At 44.4% G+C, this 25,024-nt stretch overlaps 1 protein-coding gene across 1 annotated transcript in view; it reads left to right on the top strand.

The window, feature by feature from the left end:
- The window catches only part of csmd3b (CUB and Sushi multiple domains 3b), a 1,478,622-nt gene extending 1,472,124 nt beyond the window's left edge, over positions 1-6,498 (top strand). Inside the window, exons 67-68 of the mRNA XM_080194817.1 lie at positions 4,183-4,318; positions 5,943-6,498. Of these exons, the coding sequence (XP_080050943.1) occupies positions 4,183-4,318; positions 5,943-6,102 (296 nt within the window). The 3' untranslated portion in view covers positions 6,103-6,498. The remainder of the gene's footprint in view (positions 1-4,182; positions 4,319-5,942) is intronic.
- Positions 6,499-25,024: the final 18,526 nt, after the last annotated feature.

Genomic DNA, 25,024 nt, shown 5'->3' with positions numbered 1-25,024 from the left:
TACCATGTCTGCTGCTGTCGCGGAGCTTTCCTTGTTATGTGCAACTTCTGTTGAAAAATACTCATCTCCTAATTTTTGGAATTCGTTCTTTTGGCGACTGACGTTGCGAAACTCGAGTCCCGGCACTACTCCGATATCTCCCTCCTGTGGCCAATCACCGTGCCTAAGTCTGCGGAAGAAGGATAAGAAATATCTGACCGTTGGGACGACACAGCCAAACCCACATTCGAGCCCAATGTGTGTGCTTCACTGATCACAACGCATCACCTTCTCCAGGCCGGCCCAAGCGTTTTGGAAATAAGCCTCAGTGCCAAATGAGAGTCACTAAGAGTTTTATGTGTGTTTAGTCAGCGTCACATTTAAGAAGTCATAGAATCCCTACAGTACAGATAGGCCATTCGGCCCATCGAGTCCATACTGACCACAATCCCACCCAGGAACTAGCCCCTTATCCCTACATATTTATCCACTAATCCCTCTCACCTACACATCTCAGGATACTAAGGGGCAATTTTTAGCATGGCCAATCAACCTAACCTGCACGTCCTTGGACTGTGGGAGGAAACCGGAGCACCCGGAGGAAATCCGCACAGACACGAGGAGAATGTGCAAACTCCACACAGACAGTGACCCGAGCTGGGAATCGAACCCAGGTTCCTGGAGCTGTGAAGCAGCGTTGCTAACCGCTGTGCTACCGTGCCGCCCCCAAAGTCTCATAACACCAGGTTAAAGTCCAACAGATTTATTTGGTAGCACAAGCTTTCGGAGTGTCGCTCTTTCTTCAGATGAGCTGTCCTTTGCCTGTTATGACCAAACCAATTCTGCATCCATCTTACCAGCTCATCTCTAATCCCATGCGACTTCACCCTCTGTACCGATCTGCCATGAGGGACCTTACCAAAGGTCTTACTGAAGACCACGTAGACGACATCCACTGCCCTGTCCTCGTCGATAGTGAGACACAACCTCCCCTTCACAAAGCCTTGTTGCCTCTCGCTAATATATTCATTTATTTCCGAGTGTGAGTAAATCCTGCCTCGAAGAATCCTCCTCCGATAACTTCCTTACCGTTGACGTAAGGGTCACAGGCCTGTAATTACCTGGATTATTCTTGCTACCCTTCTTAAAACAAAGGAACAGCATTAGCCATTCTCCAATCTTCTGGCACCTCCCCTGTAGCCACTGAGGATACAAAGATTTCTCTCAAGGCCCCAGCAGTTTCCTCCCTTGCCTCTCTGTATTCTGCAGTATATCTTGTCAGGCCCTGGGGACTTGTCTACCTTCAATATTTTTCAACATCCACAGTATCTCCTCTTTGTTGATCCCAACATGATCCAAATCTACATACCTCTCTCCAAACTCATCATCCACCAGTCCTTCTCTTTGGTGAATAGTGATGCAAAGTACTCATTTAATAACTTGCCCATTTTCTTCAGCTCCACATATAGATTCCATCCACTGGCCTTCAGTGGCCAATCCCTCCCTGGCTACCCTCTTGCTCTTTATATACGTCTAAAAAGCCTTGGGATTTTCTTTAATCCTGCTTGCCAATGACTTTTCGTGACCCCTTTTAGCCCTCCTGACTCCTTGCTCAAGTTTGTTTTACTTTCCTTGTTTTCTATACTTGCTTCATGTCTTCCCAGCTTCCAAGCCTTGAGAAATGCTGCCTTTTTCTTTTTGACTGGGCTCACAATATCTCTCATGATCCAAGGTTCCCGAAACGTGCCATACTTATCCTTCGTCCTGACAGGAACGTGCCAGTCCTGACTTCCCATCAACTTACGCTTAGTGATAGACAGGGGAATTAAGGATTATGGGGAGAAAGTGGAACTGATCCACGTCAGATCAGCCATGATCTTAATGAATGGCGGGGCAGGCTCGAAGGGCTGGATGGCCCACTCCTGCTCCCCATTTCTTATGTTCTTATGTACTTGAATGCCTCCCACCTGCTAGATGTTGATTTGCTCTCAAACATCTGCCCCAATATACATTCTTCAGGTTGCTGCCTAATATTATAATTAGTCTTCCCCCAATTTAGCACCTTCACCTGAGAACTACACTTACCTTTATCCGTCAGTACCTTAAAGCTTACTGAATTGTGGTCACTGTTCGCGAACTGCTCCCCTACTGAAGCGTTGACCACCTGGCCAGGCTCATTCCCCGATACCAGGTCCAGTACGCTCCCTTCCCGAGTTGGACTATCTACACACTGTTTCAAGCAGCCCTCTTGGATGCTCCTTACAAACTCTGCCCTATCCACGTCCCTAACACAAAGTGAGTCCCCGTCAATGTAGGGGAAATTAAAATCACCCACCGCGACAACCCTATTACTTTTACACTTTGCCAAAATCTGCCTACGTATCTGCTTCTCTATCTCCCGCTGGCTGTTCAGAGGCCTACTGTAAACCCCCAACATTGTGACTACACCTTATCTATTCCTGAGCTCTACCCATATTGTTTTGATGTATGAGCCCTCCAAGGTGTCCTCCCACAATACAGCTGTGATATTCACCTTAACCAGTAGTGCGATTCCCCACCCCCTTTACATCTCCCTCTATCCCACGTGAAACATTTCTAACCTGGAATGTCAAGCTGCTAATCCTGTCCTTCCTTAACCAAGTTTCTGTTATGGCAACAACATCATAGTTCCAAGTACTAATCCAAGCCCTAAATTCATTTGTCTTACCTGTTACACTTCTTGCATAGAAACAAATGCACTTCAATGAACCAGACCCTCACTTCTGCTCTTCTTCTGAGTCTTACTGGCTCTGGTCTCTAGTTCCCACGATTATTCAAAGGTACGTAAATAACAAAAAGGTGGTGCTGAATCTGATTACGATTAAATTTGATGACTCGCGTTTGAATACTACTCTCCCTCGAATTTTACAAGCCATTGGCAATCTGCAAACATCGCTCGCTCGGTTCTCGACCCATTCGTCGTCTTAAAATATCAACAGTTGACACATTTTGAAACGTACATCCGTGTCTATGATTCAATCGAGAAAATGTGCAGAAATTCATTCTAACTCCCATTCTAATAAACCGTTAAAGTTATGAATAACCTCGTGTCAGATTTGCCAGTGTACGCAAGTGACTTGATTTGATTTGTTGCAAATGGGAACAGGCCTGGGTGGTTCACGGTCAGTATAGACTTGACGGGCCGAATGGCCTCCTTCTATACTGTCGGGATTCTTTGGTTGTAATTGATTGTTCTCATTTATTTTGTGAACTGACAAATGCAACTGGATTATGAAGATTTGTTTGGTCACACTGCTCCAAGTGCCACATTCTTCCTAAAATCTTTACCAGCTTATTTCCATTACCTATCTTTAAGATCTGGAGTCTGAGCGGTTTGTTGTTGCTCGTGCGTACAATTCCAAAAATATTTTTCTTTCATGGGTCCTTCATACCTGAGACAACTGTCAGAACGTGAAACTTGCATTATTCAATTATCTCACAACATTTTTAGCATTACTTAAGACATTTTTGTTTGTGCGTTTTAACTTGTAATATCTTCCAGATCCTTGCATAAAGCTTCAAAACAACAGCAATTTGCTCTCAGCTGGTGTTATAGGCTGTCCTCGTGTGTTAGAAATCAATTTTTTTTTACTTTTAATGTGAAACCCGTGGAACAGTTAAATAGGATGACGTAGAATTACAATATTACTGGTGACGTTTCACTCATCTGTGTGCTGACTTACTGAATTAGTCAACCGTGACTGCGTCAATGTGGAACTACTCACCAAATTGTCCAAGTACAAATTACTCTTTGCGATAGATTCTAAGTGTTATCTTTAGCAAAGAATAGCAAAGGACTAATTGAAAAATAAGGCATTTGTGAAATATTTTCATAATCTTAATGGACACTTTTTGACCGACTGTGACCCTTGTGTGCGGGGAAGATGTGATTGCTGATGATTGTTCACTGGTTTTGGAACCGTTAAATTCAATAGGAAAACTCATGTTTGTTGTGTGAATATTGACCGGTTCTGCAGCTAAATTTAACAGCGATCGTTTCTGAGAGCTACTTCGACAATTTGAAAATAAAAGCGCAGATCGAATTAGATGCGCAAGTAATGTCTCTCGGTGACTTGGAGAAAGCTCGGAGGCTGTGATTTGCAACAGCGGGTTTTTGACAATGTGATTGCTGCTTTGTGTCTCACTTCTAACTTTCCGTTCCAGGTCTAAACTCAACTCGTGGCTCAAATTCTCCCAATCCACCACACGGTACTAACAGTAGCTCCGTGGCCATCGCCATCCTTGTGCCTTTTTTTGCTCTTATTTTTGCAGGATTTGGGTTTTACCTTTATAAACAAAGGTTGGTATCGACTAATATTGCTCTCATTGCAGATCGACTTTAATGCTGACAAGTCAGGCTGTTCCTCTTATATGTGACAATGGGGGTTATTGCCCAAGATGAAAACTGTATCTGAGACGTGTCTGTTTGAAATTTGGCGCATCGTTTTGGTGCTTATTATAATACTTACAAGTTGCTTTGACCTCCTAACCAACCAGTCAGATCAACCAGATTTCGCCTAACTTCTCTGTGGGTTCTCTGCAATCACTCCCTTTGCAAAGTATACCGTCTGGCACAATGCAGGGAAAGGAAGAAATACACATGTGAATGGGAGAGGATTTTAGATGGACTGGGCTGTAATTAGCAGGTACTTCAGATGGGGGGGGTTAGGCGGCTACATAGTTAGGGGTAGTCTGGGAATATATTGGAGGGGGTTTTTCGAGGTATGGTCAGGGCGCTCGGAGGGATAGAAGAGGTCAGTGTGTTCTTTGGGGGTCCTGGGAGGAGCAGAAATTGGGTTTGGGAGGTCTCGTTGGGAGTCGGAAACAGGTAGTTGGGGGACCCTGTGCGGAGTAGGAAGTCGTGGACGTGGGGCGAATTCTAATCCTTTTAACTTCTGCTGGGTAACTATTCTGCTCAGCAAATCAGAACCGTTCATACAGCTAAGGGTTCCACACGCAGGATAATTACCCTGTAGAAGCTGAAACTTCCTCAGTGATCCCCACAAAAGTCCTTGAATTGGGGCCTCAGAGGGGTCCCCGCTGCATCTTCCCGGGTGCCCCTGGTGTGCGACCAGAGACTCAAAGTTTGGGCCAATGACTTGAATAAACACAAGCTCTGTTGTAGCTCAAGCCTTCGTGTCGGCCACCTTAAACCCCGTTAGTGCGACTGAAAATTGAACCCACGATATCAAATACTGTGTCTTGAAACGCAGCTAAATTCTCTACTCTGCCTAATAATCAGAGGCTGATGAATCGTGTAAATTTAATTAACTTCACAAAACTGAAGAATCGCAATGCGATTAGACACCGTTTTGTTACATTGGACTAATTATTGATTATGCCTTATGGCTAAAGTCACAACCGCTTAGTTTCTCTTGGATAGCGATAAGGGTCAAATTGTGGAGAAGCTTTTAAAATAATGCTGTAATCTGACAGCCTCCTGGTAATATTTATTGAATATATCAGTTGCTTTCGGTTGAATAAAACTGATGAAATATATTAATAAAAGGAATCTTGTTAATGTTGCATTTCTCGATGCTACTTTGTATCGAGAGACTGCATTGAAACAAGTTGTGGAAAATTATTGAAGAAACTTTCCAGTGACGTAAATTTTGTTAATCGAGGACCTGGTTTAAGAAAATTGTCAGGAAAAAATAAGATAGCGGGACGTGGAAGGAAATGTCCTTTCCCGGCAGGTTGTCCTGATCTGTAACGTTGCCTGAAAAAGTGACGGATGTAAATTACTTGTGAAGCAGAACTGGATTGAAATGTTAATAAAACTTGGCCGCGCTAATGGGGAAAGAACGGGGGAAATGCAAGTCTCGAGAACTCTGGCCTTCTGTGCGTTGTAATGTGACTTCGTTGATATCGAACGCTGAGCTTACGTTTGAAGCTGTAACCTTTCTCTTTTCTAAAAAAAACAGGACTGCACCCAAGACACAGTATACTGGCTGTTCTGTCCACGAAAACAATAACGGTCAAGCGGCTTTTGAAAACCCGATGTATGACACAAACGCAAAGTCAGCAGAAGGCAAGGCGGTTCGATTTGACCCCAATCTCAACACAGTCTGTACGATGGTATAAGGCAGGGGCGTCGTTCGATCATTTAATCCGATACACATCTAGCGCTTTGCATCCTTGGGACATCCAGATTTTGACTAAACCGACGTATGTACAATGCACATTTGGTTCATTGCTATTTAAAGCACACTTTTCAGGAATTTAATGTACCAGATTTATCTGAAGAACCGGAAAAAAAAACGAACGTGTTTTCGTGGCTCGCCCAGTTTGAAACAGATTTGCTCTTCGTTCTGTTACTGGAGAGCTTTTCAGTAACTTTAGCTGCACTCTAAGAGTGCTTCGCCACAATTTTTTCAAAAAAGTTAAACACTTTCTCGGAAGACAACTGCAGATACTTGAGGAGCATTGAACCTCTGTTTTCAATGTCACAAACAACGGGGGCTAGCATTTGGAATGAAGATTGGGACGCTGAATATGACTGTGAAGTACTGTATAGTTAAGATTATTACAGGTTTTGCCTTCTGCTGTAAAAAGAAACTTTATAAAGAACAACTGCAAAACTGATTTTAAATACCTGACTGTAAAGTGGCCAGTGTGGTACTCACTAAACAGATTTCTATGGAACACTTCCAGTCTTTTTTGATTGCCGAGAGAAATCTCTTCATCTATTTAATTTTTTTTCCCATTCTTTTTTATTTCGATTTATATTCTTCGTACAAAATGTTAAATTCTTGCCGCAGAATAAAATGAGAAATATTTATACTATATATTCATATTTTCCAGTAATGCATATGCATGATTTGTTGCATGCTTCATTCTTATTTAATTACTCAGTTGTGTTTTTTTTACAGCGAACCATTTTATTTATTGTCTGATAACGTTACGGTCCTACGTACGTGCTTACTGCAGTTCATCTCGACCCTTTCGACGCGAAGTGATTTACGGTGTGGATGTCCTGCATTTTGCACTATTGATACTCATAGTATTATGGATGTGTGTGTCGTAATAGAGCAAACATATTTGTTTAAATCTGATTGGAGTTTTGTAAGGTGGAGAGTGCAAAAATATAGACCGCGAGTATGGGGGTGGGGGGGTATCACCTGAGCCAGCTGCTTTTCTTGCCCGTTCTCTAAGTGCATTTTTTTTCCCCGTTATACATGTCCGCAGGAGAGATTCATAGATTATGACTGTTTGCTCACAAGATACGAGAAATGGATCTGTGATAAGAATGTGTTTCAGAGCGCATCTTAGCGCCAAACTTCACACGACTCCCTACACTTTCTATCGGTCACCTTCTTAACATTTGCCTTAAAGAGTAGAGCCGTGACATAATATACGTTGCAGTAGCGACAAGTCTCCACCTTCCATCTCCGCCTTGTCGACTCTCAAGTTCATCTCGTTACTCACAAACGATTGTTACCACCGTGTTTGGAAAGCGTTCGCGTGAAAATTTAAGAACAGAAGTACGATCAAACTAGGATAATCGGTTTTGTTTTGCTGAAAGGATTATCGACTAACTGGAGATATTACTATGTTGTAACTGTAATGTATGCACTGTGCCTACCAAAAATTAATTGAGGCCGAGGTTGCTGCTCCTAAAAATGTCCTACGACTGTATCTTATTCGATCGGAAATCTCGCATTGGGCTTCGAGATCCATTTACCTTTAATCGCAAGAATTGACTACGTTCAAATATGAGAATCTTACGATGCGTCTGAAGCTATATTAAAAAGTTAATGGCAATTATTTTTCCTCAAATTGTCTCGCGTATGTTCCTGCTCGCCCAGGTTTGTATACCGTAAGTGACTGCAATAAACAAAGTACGTCCGTTGAAATTAGAACAAACTTTCAATTGTACCTGAAACGAATTTCACGTACGACCTCCTTACTCCTCTGTATCATGTTTATTATAATTAGATGCATAAAAATTTCTTTTGTAAAGAAATATATTTTTATGAAAAAAAAATTTGTAAAATGTATGGATCTATGATGTAAATTTTCAATACATTGTAAAAAATATAAATGGCTCAATGCTTTTGTACATTTTGTTTATGTGGGCTATTCTGTTTTTCGACAAAACTGTATATTGTCAATGCTTTGTTTTTTTACGTTGCTCTGATATCTCGAGGTCTACCTTGGTGCGGGACTAAAAGGACTGTGCGCTAACAGAGATGCCATCTTTCAGATTACATATTAAATTAATGGCCTGTGTGCCTGATTAGGTAGATCCTTTTACCGTTCAGCGAATAATAAGGGAGCTCTGACAGTTCTACGTTCGTCTCTCAAATCGACACCATTAAAAGTACAAATGATTGATTCATCATTATTTTTGTTCTGTGAGACCTTGCTGTGCGTAAATTGACTGCTGCGCTTTCCAGAGAAGAGCAGTTACCACGCTTTTGAACTGATTCGTTTGCTGTAAATCTCTTTGGAATATTTTAAGGACCTGAAATGCACAAACACGTGCGAGCTCTTCCTTCCCTCTCTGCAGGTCAGAACCCAATTTTGACAGAAGAAACAGCGTGACTTCTGTTCAGTCATAACTGTACTGACAACATAGGCAGCAATAATGTCATCTGCTTGAAAATTGATCATTCGATTGAAGGAGAATCAGTACAAAATGTTCACACTTTTTCTCATCGAACCTGCGTACAGAGAGACGTTGTCCAATGCACTTGGAAGAGAATCCTGCAGTGCACGAGGAGGCCATTCAGCCCGTCAAGTCTGCGCTGACCACAATCTCACCCAGGCCCTATCCCCGTGCATTTACCCTCGCTAATCCCCTGAAGCTAAGGGGCAATTTAGCATGTCCAATCCACCTCACCCTCGCAGCTTCAGGCTGTGGATGGAAATCGGGCCACCCGGAGGAAACCAGGGAGAATGTGAAAACTCCGCACGGGCGGTGACCCAAGTCAGGAATTGAACCCCAGTCCCTGGTGCTGAGAGGCAGCAGTGCTACCCACTGGTTGAAGATGATTTGTAATTGTTACTGTGAGAGACTCAAAAAAAAAGTTAAGTGTACACCGCTATGAAATCTCACTTGCTCGATTCTAAGTCACAATCTCAGATGTTCTGAGCTCAACGTGACGAGTAACACCAAGCAGAAGAAATTCACAAGAAATCCCTGTAAATCCGGAGAAGTGTGAGGTAATTCACTTTGGTAGGAATAACAGATGTGTCGAGTATAGGGCTAACGGGAGGACTTTGAATTGTGTGGATGAACAGAGGGATCTAGGTGTATGTGTACATAGATCCCTGAAAGTTGGGAATCAAGTAGATAAGGTAGTTAAGAAGGCATACGGTGTCTTGGCGTTTATTGGTAGGGGGATTGAATTTAGGAGTCGCAGCATCACGTTGCAACTGTACAAGACTCTGGTGCGGCCGCACTTGGAGTATTGTGTGCAGTTTTGGTCCCCACGTTACAGGAAGGATGTGGAGGCTTTGGAGAGGGTGCAGAGGAGGTTTACCAGGATGTTGCCTGGTATGGAGGGGAGGTCCTATGAGGAGAGACTGAGGGATTTGGGGTTGTTTTCGCTGGAAAGAAGGAGGCTAAGAGGGGATCTTATTGAAATGTATAAGATGATTAGAGGTTTAGATAGCGTGGATAGGCCTTTTTCCTCGGATGGAGAAAGCTAGCACGAGGGGGCATGGCTTTAAATTAAGTGGGGGTAGTTATAGGACGGATGTCAGGGGTAGGTTCTTTACCCAGAGGGTGGTGAGGGATTGGAATGCCCTGCCTGCTGCGGTTGTAAATGCGCCTAGTTTGGGGGCGTTTAAGAGATCCGTGGATAGGTTAATGGACAAAAAGGGATTGGTTTAGGTTAGAGGGTCATTGTTTTTTTTAAACTGGTCGGTGCAACATTGTGGGCCGAAGGGCCTGTTCTGCGCTGTAATGTTCTATGTTCTATGTAAGGCACAGCCCTAAATGATACTGTACTTCCCGCAGTGTAAATTACTGTCCGTTGCAGCCATTGGACTCAAAAATTAACAATTTCCATTTTCAGAGGTGGGTTAGAATTTATCCAGTTGTGGCTCATAGTTCCAAACTTTTGTGTTGTCTCGAGATTTCAAAGTTTTCAGACTGCAGGCTTTGGTGAGCGTACTGCCGGTTGGCTGAACGGCTGTCGGCTAACCTGTCCCTCTTAGTGGGGAGCGGCGCACACATTGGAGGTTGTTGCTGACTTTGTGTCGAGCAGAGCGAGGGAGATAAATAATGGGCGTTGTTGCTTCTGTTTCCCACCACCAACCCTCAGCCCCAGCCCCTCCCCCATTTTAATCCTCTCCTCACCCTCAATCGTGTATTATACGTTCTCTCCTTTTAAAATCAAGTCACCAAATAATCATCAAAGTCAGAATAAAATGCTAACACCTATTGTTGACATCTGGTTACAAATATCATCCGATAGATATGCAGACGTCATTATTATTGAGAGCAGAAATTATATAATTAAATATTCGGGTGTGCGCACTTTGGTGATCCGACCACAACCACTCAACAGACCAGAAAGTGTATACGTCAACAGCATCGTGCAATATTATGAATTTCATAGAATCGTAGAATTCCTGTCGTGTGGAAGGAGGCCCTTCAGTCCATCGAGGCTACACTGCCCACAGTTCCACCCAGGTCCTATCCCCGTAACCCCATGCATTTACCCTTCCTAGCCCTCAAGGGGGAATTTAGCACGGCCCATCCATCGAACTTGCACGTCGTAGGACGTGGGAAGAAATTGGAACGTCCGGAGGAAACCCAAGCAGACGCAGAGAAAACGTGAAAACAACTCTAGGGGAATCGACTCTCGGTCCCTGGCGCTGCGAGGCAGCAGTGCTGACCGCTGTGCCACCCAATCCGACAGGAAAATATCCCGTTACTTTATATAACACTGCAGACAGTAACATTCCCTCGTTCGCTTTGACCACTGCCTCAACCCTCGTTGACATGTTCTGCACATTGACGGTAAATCCACATTTGGGGGAAGATTCGATACGTTGTGGAATGAGTAAACAACTTGTGTCTTCACCGTCACTAAGGGTGCAGGAGCCCTCGAGTGTCTCCGCAACACAATCCTTATGAGGCCGGAAGGCAAATACAAATGATTCACAATTTAAAATAAAATATTTTAAAGAGATGGATGGCCTTTCCTAGCTGGGCCAGCGTTCACCGCTCATTTGAAAATGGTTGTCAGTTGCCTTCTTGAACCACTCTCGGTACGCGGAAAGTGACGTTAGGGAGAGAAGGCCAGGATTTTGATCCGACAGCAGTTAAGGGCAACTATATATTTCCAAGTCAAGATGAGGGACTTGGAGGAGACCTTCCAGGAGGCGGTGTCCGCTGCCCTTATCTTTCTAGATGGTAGCAGTTGTGAGTTTGGAAGTGCTGCCTCTGGAGTCTCGGTGACTTCCTGCAATGCACCTCGTGCAAGTTGCACACTGCTGCCGCTGTTTGTTAGCGGTGAAGGGAGTGAATGTTTGTGGCAGGGATGACAATCGAGCGAGCTGCTTTGTCCTGGACGGTTTGTCAGAGTTGCACTCATCCAGACAAGTGGGGAGTGTTCCATCGTACTCCAGAAACGTGCCGTGTAGGCAGTGGACAGGATTTGGGGAGTTAATCACCACAGGATTCCTAGCCTCTGATCTTGTATGATGTTTCAGGCTAATCCAGTTCAATTTCTAGCCAATAATAACACCCAGAATGTTGATACTGGGGGATAGTGGTCAATTATATCGGTGTTTTCTTGATCGGAAAATCTGAACACTTTGCCCAGTACTGATTCTCATTACAATATCTTTTCAATGTCTACTATGCAATACGACTAATTCATGAAATTTCAGTGCATCAGAAACCATTAAAACACCAATATAGGGTGAGATAACACAAAAGGTAAAGGACAGGATTGAAGTCAATGGAAAGTAATTTTAGAATCAAATGTCTGCAAAATGTGTTATTGGTTCACTGTCGTAGAAATCGTAGAACCCGACAGTGCAGAAAGAGGCCCTTCGGCCCATCGAGTCTGCACCGAACAGAATCCCACCCAGGCGCCACGAGACCACTGAGACCCAAACAGCTTTCTGGGAAGAGTGCCCTTGCAGTCAGTAATGCAGTGAGGCGGTCGGGGAAAAGTGTTCTTGCCGAAAAAACAGTGTGTAATATCACAGGAAAACATCACTGGGTGCAGAGAGGAATTTCAGTTCTCGCCTTGGAGCTCCTGAGGTGATGTCAGGTTTCAGGAGTGGCGCAGGGCAGCCCATTAGTTGAGTGTGGTCAAGGAAGTTTTTACAACTGTTATAGTTTGGATGGGATTTATTTTGTCTTCTAATGTTGGTCAAGGCTATATTCTCTACCAGTGAAAACCAGGAAAGAAAGATCCTAGCGTAATTGATACTATTTATGTATATTTCAAAAGGTTTATTTAAAAGAGTAAGTCATGACGGGAGAGCTCAAAGTTGTGGTGTGCTTGTCCTGCTCTATGTGGGAAGTTGGGAACAAAATCCAGTGCCCGGGGTCAGCGTGTGTGAACGAAGTTTCTCCAGCTGCGTCTGCTTGGAGTCCAGATTTGGGAGCTGGAATGACAGCTCGGGACACTGTGGAGCATCTGCCAGATGGCGATCGTACTGGATAGTACGTAGAGAGAGGTGGTCACGCTGCAGACAGAGACTCCGAAGGCAGGAAGGGAATGGGTGACCGCCAAGCAGAGCGAGAGGACCAGGCAGGTAGTGCAGGAATCTCTTGTGGTCAAAGAAGCACTTGGGATACTATTTGGGGGGAATGACCTCACAGAGGAAAGCAGCAGCAGTCAAATTCATTACAACGTAGTTAGTTCTATTGCATGGGAGAGGGGTAAAAAGTGTGGTAATGCAGTAATTATAGGGGATTCAATTGCAAGGGGAATAGATAGGTGTTTCTGTGGCAGGAAACAAGACCCCAGGATGGTTTGCTGCCTTCCTGGTGCTAGGCTCAAGGATGCCACAGGACAGCCTGGAGCGGGAGTGGTCACGGTACACATTGGTACGTGTGACGTAGGTTAAAAAAAGAATAAAGTCCTTAAAGCAAAGTGAAAGGAGTTAGGGTGCAAATTGAAAAGTAGGACTGGAAAGTGGTGATCTCTGGATTATTACAAGTGCCGAGTGCTACTGAACTTTGAGCAGAAATAGCAGAATACATTACACGACTGAGTGGCTGAAGAGATGACGTGAGGGGTAAGGTTTCAGATTCCTGGGGCATTGGGACCAGTACAAACTGGATCGGTTACTCTTGGGCAGGACTGGGACTGATGTCTGAGGGGGAGTATTTGCTAGAGTGGTTATGCAGGGTTTAAACTAAGCTAACAGGAAGATAAGATCCTATGCAAGGAGTCAGAGGTGGACCTAATAAGGGAAAAGGAAAAGAAAAAGGGGAACAAGAGAAGTGAGAAAAGAGAAATCAAGGGCTGGAATCAGCAGTTACCCAGTGAAAATTAAAAGCGATGGGACAAGTCGTGTTAAGAAAAGACAAGCCTTCAGGCTGTGTGCCTTAATGCGTGGAGCATTTGCTTTCAAGTGGGTGAATTAAGCAAACAGATGTGAACGGGTATGATATAGTCAGGGGCCTCAGCTTTTTAACATTTATATAGATGATCTGGAGGAGGGAACCGAGCGTAGGGTGTCGAAATTTGCTGATGACACCAAGATTGGGGGAACGGCAAATTGTGCGGAGGGTGTGGAGAGTCTACAGAAGGATCTAGATAGGCTGGGCGAATGGGCCAGGAAATGGCAAATGGAATTTAATGTCGGCAAGTGTGAGGTGGTCCACTTTGGTAGGAAGAATGGTAGGAAAGACTATTACTTACGGGGCGAAAAACTGCAGCAGGCGACGGTGCAGAGGGACCTCGGGGTCCTTGTGCATGAGTCGCAAAAACCCAGCTTGCAGGTGCAGCAGGTGGTCAGGAAGGCGAATGGGATGCTGGCCTTCATAGCGAGGGGGATTGAATATAAAAGTAGGGAGGTCTTGCTGCGGCTGTATAGGGCATCGGTAAGGCCGCAGCTGGAGTACTGTGTGCAGTTTTGGGCGCCGCACCTGCGCAAAGATATTTTGGCCTTGGAGGGAGTGCAGAGGAGGTTTACTAGGCTGATACCGGAGTTGAGGGGGTTGAGCTATGAGGAGAGGCTGAATAAACTAGGCTTGTACTCGTTAGAGTTTAGAAGAATGAGGGGAGATCTCATTGAGACGTATAAGATGTTGAATGGGATGGATAGGATAGAGGTGGAGAGACTCTTCCCGCTCAAAAAAGACAGTCGGACTAGGGGGCACAGCCTCAAGATAAAGGGGGGGCGGTTTAGAACGGAGTTGAGGAGGAACTTCTTCGCTCAAAGGGTGGTGAATCTCTGGAATTCTCTGCCCGTTGAAGTGGTGGAGGCTACCTCGCTAAATATTTTTAAGACGCGGGTTGATGGGTTTTTGATAAGAGAGGGGATTAAGGGTTACGGGGAGAGGGCGGGAATGTGGAACTGAGCCACGACAGATCAGCCATGATCTTATTGAATGGCGGGGCAGGCTCGAAGGGCTAGATGGCCTACTCCTGCTCCTATTTCTTATGTTCTTATGACTGCAGGGTGACCAGGATGGGAACTGAAAATTCAGGAGTATTTAGGAAGGACGGACAAAAAAAAAGGAAAAGATGATGGGGTTGCGTTGCTCTTAAAAGGAAATTATTACAATAGACAGGAAGAATGTTAGCTCTGAAAATGTAGCATTTGTACAGGTAGAAATACCAAGGGGCAAAAAAAAAAACAGGTGGGGGAGCTGGAAATAAACCTCGAAAGTGTAGCGGTGATGGTGGGAATGGCATTAAATAGGAAATTAGAGACGCGTGTGATAAAGGAACGTCGGTAATTATCGGTGACTTTCATCTGCGTGTAGATTGAGCTCGTCGAATTAATACCACGCCATAGAGGAGGAATTCCTGGAGTGTGTATGGGATGATTTTCTGGATAAATACATTGAGGAACCAATTAGAGAACAGGCCGTCTGAGACTGGTTAACGAGAAAAGAATAATCGTTCATCTAGTTGTATGAGGCCCCTTGGAGATAAACAACCGTATCGTGATAGAATTCTTCATCGAGATGGAGAGTGACATTCTTGATTTTGAGACTCGTGTCTTGTTTACGACGGAGTTGGGGACCAAGTGTAACAAAATTCACCGATGACACTGAGTGGAGAGCAAAGTATGCAGAAGACGCTGAAAGTCTGCAAAGGGATGAAGATAGTTTAAGTGAGTGGGCCAGGGTCTGGCAGATGGAGTACGATGTTGGTAAATGTGAGGTCATCCATTTTGGTAGGAACAGCAACAAAATGGGCTATTATTGAAATGGTAAAAAAATTGCAACATGCTGCTGTGCAGAGGGACCTGGGTGTCCTTGTGCAGGAATCTCCAGTTGGTTTGCAGCTTCAGCAGGCAATTAAGAAGGAAAATATAATGTTGTCCTTTATTGCTAGAGGGCTGGAGTTTAAAATCTGTGACATTGTGTTGCAGCTGTACAAGTTGCTGGTAAGACCACAGTGCTGTGTACGGTTTTGGTCTCCTTACTTGAGAAAGGATATAATGACACGAGAGGGGGTACAGAGGAGATTCACTAGGTTGATTCCAGAGTTGAGAGAGTTGGCTTATGAGGGGCGATCGAATAGACGTTTGAATTCAGAAGAATGAAGGGAGATCTTGTCGCAACACGAGATTATGCAGAGAATAGATAAGACAGAAGCAAGGAAGTTGTTTCCACTGGCAGGTCAAACTAGAACTGGGGGCATGGCCTCAAAATGAGTGGGAACAGATTTAGGACTCGGTTGAGGAAGGACTTCTTCACCCAAAGGGTTGGGAATCTCTGGAAGTCCCAGTTGAAACATTGAACGTTTAAGGCAAAGGTAGATACATTTTTGAACAGTAAAAGAATTAAGGGTTACAATAAGCAGGTGAATCAGCGGAGCTGAATCCACAAAAAGATCGACCGTGAAATATTGAACAGCAGAGCAGGCTGGAGAAGCCAGACGGTCTACTCTCGCTCCCAGTTCTCAGGTTGTTTTGTCCTGAATCTTAAAAGGAAATTATGATAGTCTGAGGCACACGTTGGCTGTGAAGTATTAGGGAACATTACATAAAAAGATGATGGTTGATAAGCAATGGCAAAGAGTGCATAGGTGAACTTAAACAATCGTTCGTTCCTAACTGGTGCAAAATGAAATGGGAAAGGTGGCCAAACCAAGACTTAGAGAAATTAGGAATAATATTTAATACGAGGAAGAGCCGTAGAAATTGGCCAGAGAAAAGACAGCAGGCTTGAGGATTGGGAGTAGTTTAGATTTAGCAAAGGAGGACCAAAGGGTTGATTAAGAAGGGAAAAATAGAGTACGGGAGTAGGTGCTTGGGGGACACGAATTCTGACTGTAAAAGTTTCTATAGCTATGTGAAGATAAAAAGATCGGTGAAGACAAATGTACATCCCTAATAGTCAAAAACAGGAGCGTTTATAATGGGAAACAAAGAAATGGCAGACCAGCTGAATACCTACTTTGGTTCTGTCTTCGCAAAGGAGAATACAAATCATGTACTAGAAATGATGGTGAACACAAGTGAGAAGGAGGAACGGAAGATAATTACTATGAGCAGGGAGATGCTTTTGGGAAAATCGATGGGATTGCATCAACGGGATGGATAAATCCCCAGGGCCTCCATCCCAGAGTACTTAAAAAAACTGATCCTCGAAATGGCGGATTCATTGGTGGTCACCTTTCAAGATTTCATAGACTCTGGAACAGTTTCTACAGATTAGAGGGTAGCTAATGTAACCCCTCCCTTTGAAAAGAGAGATAGAGGTGGAATTATTGACCAGTCTGATGTCAGTGGTGGAGAAAATGCTCGAGTCCGTTATAAAAGGTTAATAGCAGAGAACTTGGAAAACAGTTATAGGATCAGACCGGAGTCAGCGTGGATTTATGAAAAAGAAATCGTGCCTGACAAATCTGCTGGAATTCTTCGGGGATGTAACTGATCGAGTTGACGTGAGGAAGCCGGCGGATGTGATTTATTTGAACTCTGTGGGACTTTGTCGAAATCCTTCTCGTCGATTATTCTGTACAATGAAAAGACACGGGCTTTGGGGTAGTGTACTGCCGTTGATAGAAAAACTGGCACAAAACAAGACCGATAAACAGGTTTTTCCAGGTGGCTGTGACTAACGGGGCACTGCAGGGATCGATACTCGCACTCCAGCTATTTACAGTGTATGTTGATGATTTAAATGAGGAAGTTAAACGTAAGGCCTCCAAATTTGCAGATGACGCAAAGCTGAAAGGAAGGATGAGCTGTAAGGATGATGCAGAACTCCTTCAGTGTGGCTTGGACAAATTGAATGAATGGACAAATGGATAGCAGATGCAGCACAATGTGGATAAATGTGTGGTTATCCACTTGGGTAGCAAAAACAGCAAGGCAGATTTCTCTCTGAATGACAATAGATTGAAAGAGGGGAATGTAACGAGACCTGGTTGTCCTTGTTCGCCAGCCACTCAAAGCAAGCACGTAGTACAGCAGGCAGTGAAGGTGGCAAATGGTGTGTTGGCCTTCGTAGCGAGAAGATTTGAGGACAGAAGCAGACGCGATTTGGTACAACTGTTATATGGCCTTGATGAGGTCGCACCTGGAATATTCTACAGTTTTGGTCTCCTTATTTGAGAAAGGAAATTCTTCCTATGGAAGGAGTGCAGCAAAGGTTTACCAGACTGATCGTGGGATTGCTGGGACTGATGGAGGAGGAGAAATTGAGTTGGTTAGGATTGTATTTGCTGGAGTTTAAATAATGACAAGGAATTTCATAGAAACCTATAAGATTTGAACAGGATGAGGCAGAGTGGATACAGGAAGGACGTTCAGGAAGGAAGTCCAGAACCAGGGATCAATGACTGAGGATGTGGGGTGAGGATAGTGAGAGGGAATGGTGAGTTTATGGAATTCTCCACCACAGCAAGCAGTTGAGGCCAAAAAATTGTTTTCAAGGACGAGTTAGATATAGCTTTTGGGGCTAAAAGGGATCAAAGAATATTTGGGGGTGGGGGGGCGGGGGGGAGGCGGCGGTAGGAGGGTAGTGGGAGCAGGTTGCTGAGTTGGATGATCAGCTCTGATCATAACAAATGGTAACGCAGGCTCAAAAGCATTGGGTTGTCTATTCGTGCTTCTATTTTCTATATATCTATTATGCGTTCCTGTCCTGGCAATTTAACCCACAGAGCCTTCTCAAAATAAAAATTTTCATGAGCAAGAAAATAAATCCAGCCACGATTCTAACCTCTGTTTGTGAGATGATTATGGATGGCAAAGGTCACCTAGCCCCAGCTCATCTCATCCACTTGTAATGACAAATGAACATGGACATAATCAGGTGTAGGCCATCAGCCTTTTGAGTCTGCTCCGCTATTTGATGACGTTGTATACATTCTACTGGGGACTAAAATTCAAAACAATACCTAATTGGCTGGAAAGAAATTTGAAACATCGTGCAAGATGCTGTGTAAATGTAGGTTTCGTCTTTCTTTCATTACACTGCGTGCAGTCGGCAGGGTGACTATTGCAATGGTGAAATTGGAGGCCTCGTGATGAGTCACGAAGGACGATCACAGAGCAATCAACTCGTGTTAGCAAAGTGGCTACACATAAATCAGTACGTTTACAAAAAAATTCAACTCTATAGCTCATACGACCTTATCGTTCCGCCTTCTCTGGCGTACAATCCCACTATAAAGAAGCCATTCCCTATGGACAAGCCCTCCGTATACACAGGATTTGCTCAGATGAGGAGGATCGTGACAGACACCTCCAGACCCTGAAAGATGCCCTCATAAGAACAGGATACGGTGCTCGACTCATAGATCGGCAGTTCCGATGCGCCACAGCGAAAAACCGCACCAATCTCCTCAGAAGGCAAACACAGGACACAGTGGGCAGAGTACCTTTCGTCGTCCAGTACTTCCCCGGAGCGGAGAAGCTACGACATCTTCTCTGGAGTCTTCAACATATCATTGATGAAGACGAACATCTCGCCAGGGCTATCCCCACACCCCCACTTCTTGCTTTCAGACAACCACACAACCTCAAACAGACCATTGTTCGCAGCAAACTACCCAGCCTTCAGGAGAACAGTGACCACAATACCACACAACCCTGCCACAGCAACCTCTGCAAGACATGCCGGATCATCGACACGGATACCATCATCACACGTGAGAATACCGTCCACCAGGTACATGGTAAATACTCTTGCAACTCGGCCAACATTGTCTACCTGATACGTTGCAAGAAAGGATGTCCCGAAGCATGGTACATTGGGGAGACCGTGCAGACGCTACGACAACGGATGAATGAACATCACTCGACAGTCACCAGGCAGGACTGTTCCCTTCCTGTTGGCGAACACTTCAGTGGTCACGGGCATTCAGCCTCTGACCTTCGGGTAAGCATTCTCCAAGGCGGCCTTCACGACACACGACAGCGCAGAGTCGCTGAACAGAGACTGATAGCCAAGTTCCGCACACATGAGGACGGTCTCAACAGGGATCTTGGGTTCATGTCGCACTATCTGTAACCCCCGTGACTTGCCTGGGTTTGCAAAACCTCACTTACTGTACTGTCCGGAGACAATACACATCTCTTTAAACTGTGATCAGTGCTCCTTCCACTCACATTATCAGCCACTTCAGGTCTTGAACAGCAGGTTAGGTGTAAGGATTCGCATTCTAATCAGTAATCTCTAAACTGTCTGTGCTTTATATGCTCTGTCTGAGGCCAGAACTCTCCATTCACCTGACAAAGGGGCTAACCCGAAAGCTTGCGAGTATATTATCAAATAAATCGGTTGGACTAAAACCTGGTGTTGTCAGACTTTTTACTGTGTTTACGCCAGTCCAACGCCGGCATACCCACATCATGAGTACAATCCCACTGTCAGACAATCGTGTTGTACGCTGCGAATTTTCAACCTATTCACAGGTTCCACGTGATGTTCTTTTACATTTGTACAAAAAATGTGCAAGTATTATTTTTAATAAAATATCATTGTTGTTTGCTGTATTTGGCAATTTAAGTGTAAAAATTAACAAATAAGAAACTCCAACGGCGAAAAGGATCCCTATCGTGACCTTGCCCACTGCTGGGATTATCCAGTCCTGCTGCGGTGAAGGGTGAGTTGGCTGAGTGCCAAATTCTCCATCGTCACTGACAGCTGGAGCATTCCAACCAAGGAACGTGAAAGCAAAATTCCAAGAGAAATACTGTAAAGCAACTTTCGGATAAATGCCCACATACTCTTTCTCTGGGATTTCAATGGAGTTATTTTTGACAAGGTTACAATGGGTGATTGGGGGGGGGAAATAGAGATTAGGGAGGGAGATCCCCAATCGTCCGTTGTAACCTTGGCAAAAATAACTCCATTGTGAGCACTTTTGTGCTAAATTTCAAACAGGATGGCCGAGGATGGAATAGAAATTTATTAAACCTTTCTTAAAGCTATCTGTTAGTGCTAAATAAGGATTTTGTTCCCGCACTTTGCAAGAGTAATAAAACCGGCCATAGTCAGACTATTGAAAACATCAGACCAATGTTTCTGCTGTAAACCTTCAAGGCAGAATCCTAAAAAAAAAAACAGCTTTCGTCCCTGTCGCATGACTGGCTTTCTGTACACAGGGCAGGAAACTCCTTTGACCTTCCTACCAGGATGTAGCAACACCACCTTCAAAATCTCACAAGTCGTTGAAACTCCTTGAAGAACACACCACACTACTTTCCCAAATATTTCTCAAACAAAAGTAACTCAAAGCGCCTCCCTTGTCAACTTGGTCCGTTAAACAACTCGAGATGGCGTATTATGTGGAGAGATTGAATGCAGCTGAACACACGTCCAATTGTAAATCGTCAGGACAGGGTTACATAATGTTACATAAGAACGTAAGAATTAGGAGCAGGAGTAGGCCATTTAGCCCTTCGAGCCTGCCCCGCCATTCAATAAGATCATGGCTGATCTGTCGTGGCTCAGGTCTGCTTTCCCGCCCTCTCCCCATAACCCTTAATCCCCTCTCTTATCAAAAATCAGACTGGAAGGAAGCGTGTCGAACTAGCCACAGATGCTATTTGACATCACAGTCCACCTATTCTGCCTGTTGCAGGTGCACGCACGCAGCACAAGCAAGCTGGACATCCTGCTTGTCGATTCGCTGCGGGGGCTATGCTGGCGGGGGGCGGTTGGAAATGTTTTCAACTGGCATTATCTAACTTTGGTGCTTCCGTAGCAGTGGAATCAGTGGTATTACACAGCAATGTCATGGTCAGCCTTTTTCAATTGTTAATATCAAAAGTCAGTCCGTTCTACGAGTTTGTGTGGCATTTGAAAAGATTCATATGAACTGCTATGGAAATTAACTATCTCACCAGGTGCTACTGCAAATTAGCATTTTGGTGTTACGCATCTGTTAAAATATCAACTTGGCTCAATGCTAACATCCTTGAGGATGCAGCTCAAACAACATTCCAGCTCACTGAACACATAACCGAGGCTGACAAACATCGCGAAGAAGTCTCCAACTGGGGATTACTGCGGGTGGGAGTTAGGGGAGTCAACAGCAGAGGGGCAGGGGGGCAAACTGAGGATCTAAATAGATAGTCATTGATAAATTCAATAGGGAATTCAAGAGGAACTTCTTTACTCAGAATGCGTAACCTTACTCCATCCCTCCCATTGGCTGATAGGAGGAACAAAACAATCGTTTCCTGTTCCATTTTCTGCTCTCCCGCAAGCAAATCAATTGCTCTCCGTGGCCACAGGCCGATGTGAAACCGGCCTGTTCACAACGTTGGAATTTTTTTTTGGAAGATTTAACTCTCCGTGACACAGTCTGAGTCACTCTATCACATTTTTCCTGACGTTTTCTTCAAGTATCAGTGATGTTGCTTTACAACATTGAAGCTTTCTGAGGCAAAGAAATAGCATTTTCTTCAATTGGGAAGTTTTTGTGTTCACTTGGGAAATAATGTTGAGTTGCAGATGCAGTTTAAGATGCAGTTAGATAGGCACATGAGTGAAACGAGAATGGAGGGATATGGTAGGGGCTATTAAATAGGGTTAAACCTCGGGAGACACCGGAAGGGCAGGCTGTATGATTAATATTTTTTGTCTTTATTCCGCAGGTGGAGGTCCACCTCGTGTCAAACGAGGGGCATGCACACGGTGGGTCGTGCGTGGGCTGCTCTTGGAGGTACCGGGAGTGGCCTAGTACTTCGTGTCGGTGTGTGTGCTTGATCCTGGACCGGTAGACGGGCGCCACAACAGCTCAGTGACTAGCACTGCTGGCTGTGCAGATACATGGATTTGGGCCTGTGTCTGTGGGAGTTTGTGCATTCTCCCTGTGGTTGCGTGGGTTTCCCCCGGGCGCTCCGGTTTCCTCCCACACCCCAAAGATGTGCTCTTAGGCTAATCGGTTTTTACCAAATTGACACTATTCTCCCCTGAATCTGACTGAGTAGGGTTCCATTCGTAGACACGCAGGGTAGAATAGGTGTAGGGTGATGCGGCGGCGCGGGCTCGTTGGGCCGAAGGGCCTGTTTCCCGTGCTGGGTTGTTCTTCGTTCTCTTTGTTCTTTGCAGACAGGTTGCTTGCTCAAGGAACTATAGAAGAAGCAAGAAAAGCTTCTGTCAAGAACTTTTCTTCTCACAACAGAAAAGAAAGTCTTTGCATTGGTCTGCCAACCTTCTTATCCTCAGCCTGAAGAGTTCTCCAAGAGGCACAGTCGATGCTTCCTTGTTACCGTGCCCAACGCTCAATATGCATACTGCAGTTGTATCATGATTTCGAAAAAAGTACCACTGAGCAACATGATTTAGTTTGTATCCCTCAAGGCCAAAGGTGAGAATGCGATGGAATTAAGGGGATTCAATAGATGCATTTAAGGAAAAATTACAACAACTATGAAGGAGAAAGGAAAATAAGGTTATACTAATGGAATTAGATGAAGGAGGTAGAAAGTGCTTCAAATGGAACATAAACTTAATTGATTTTGATCTGAATGTCTCGTTTCGATGCTGCAGGATCTGCCACTTGATGTCATTCAAAGGAAATTTAAAATTGCAGCTCTGTCTATTTAACTAGGGGGATGTGAAATGGCCCATGGCGTGGTGTGAACTGGGACAGACATCATGCAAGACTTCTGCTCAGAAGTACATTTCTCAAATCACACCACCAAAACGGAACCGCTGGTTATTGATCTCATTTCTGAGAAACTGCAGTGTGCGTATTGAGCGTTGGGTATGGTGACAAGAAAGCATCGACTGTGCCTCTTGGAGAACTCTTCAGGCTGAGGATAAGAAGGTTGGCAGACCAAAGCAAAGACTTTCTTTTCTGTTATGAGAAGAAAAGTTCTTGACAGAAGCTTTTCTTGACCCTTCTATAGTTCCTTGAGCAAGCAACCTGTCTGCAACTAAACATTATTTCCCAAGTGAACACAAAAACTTCCCAATTGAAGCAAATGCTATTTCTTTCCCTCAGAAAGCTTCAATGTTGTAAAGCAACATTACTGATAATTTAAGAATACTTCAGGAAAAATGTGAGAGAGTGACTCAGACTGTGTCACGGAGGGTTAAATCTTCAAAAAAAAATTTCCAAAATTGTGAACAGGCCGGTTTCATGTCAGTCTGCGGCCATGGAGAGCAGCTGATTTGCTTGCGAGAGAGCAGAAAATGTAACAGGAAACGATTGTTTTGTTCCTCCTGTGTTGAATTGGAGAAAATATCTGTCCATCCGTTCAGCCAATGGGAGGAATGGAGTAAGGTTTTGATGAATTGGAATCTCTGTGTTCAGTGTACATGTGGAACCTGAAGGTGGTATTTTTGATGTTGATGTCAAGGATCAGCATGCAAGTGAGGAAAAGGTTGGGTCTGATGCCTGTTTCTTGGGGCATTCTGGAAATGATGAGTAGGAGTGGGAAGAAAAACTATTGAGAGTCAATCTCTGGCTATGATTAGATAGATCAGAATCCAATTGGGTAACAGTGAGGAGGTGTTGGAGTACGATGTGGTCAATCGTTTCAAAGACTGTAAACCAGGTCAAAAAGGATTATGATGTTGTTTATCATTGTGTCTTTGTCTGAATATACACTACTTGATTTACCCTTGTGCATTATCGACATACTTTCACTGGAGATTTTCTGGGACGTTTCAAAAATTCATACCATAAGGGGGAATAAATTCTTTGTGTATGCATTGTTTTGCTGCTATGCAAACCGATTCCCTGGGTGCAGCCACTGGTGCAGGCTGCTAGCTACACGTGGCCTATTTCATTGATATCTTTGAAGAACATTGCACGAGCCGTGCAGATATTACTGCCTGCCCCTGCAGAACCAGTGTCGTCTGCGTAGTGCCAGTTTTAGTTCCAGTTCTCAACTCTAAGTTGCTTAGTCTGAGGTTTTCTTTGAAACTGCACCTTTACTACAAAACTATATATTGCTTGCATTATATTGGCGGAGGTTATAGTGGATGCATTGGTGGTTATTTTCCAGACGTCGCTGGATTCCGGGGAAGTGCCGGAGGATTGGAAAATGGCTAATGTTACGCCGTTGTTTAAGAAGGGTGCCAGGCAAAAGGCGGGGAATTATAGGCCGGTTAGTTTAACGTCTGTGGTAGGTAAAATGTTAGAATCCGTCATTAAGGAGGAAATTGCGAGGCATCTTGAAGGGAATTGCTTGATAGAGCAGACGCAGCACGGTTTCATGAAAGGGAAGCCGTGTCTGACAAATTTACTGGAGTTCTATGAGGATGTGTCTAGGGCGGTCGATAGAGGAGAGCCAGTGGATGTGGTCTTTCTGGATTTTCAGAAGGCGTTTGACAAAGTACCTCACAAGAGGTTATTGCAGAAGGTCAGGGGACTTGGAGTTGGGGGTAGGGTGTTAGCGTGGATAGAGGATTGGTTGTCAAATAGGAGGC

This window comes from Carcharhinus amblyrhynchos, chromosome 8, assembly GCF_965287045.1.
Source record: "Carcharhinus amblyrhynchos chromosome 8, sCarAmb.v2.hapA, whole genome shotgun sequence".
Taxonomy (NCBI): Eukaryota; Metazoa; Chordata; class Chondrichthyes; order Carcharhiniformes; family Carcharhinidae; genus Carcharhinus; species Carcharhinus amblyrhynchos.
The sequence above is the reverse complement of the archived record's forward strand: the minus strand, read 5'-3'. Positions and strand labels throughout refer to the sequence as shown.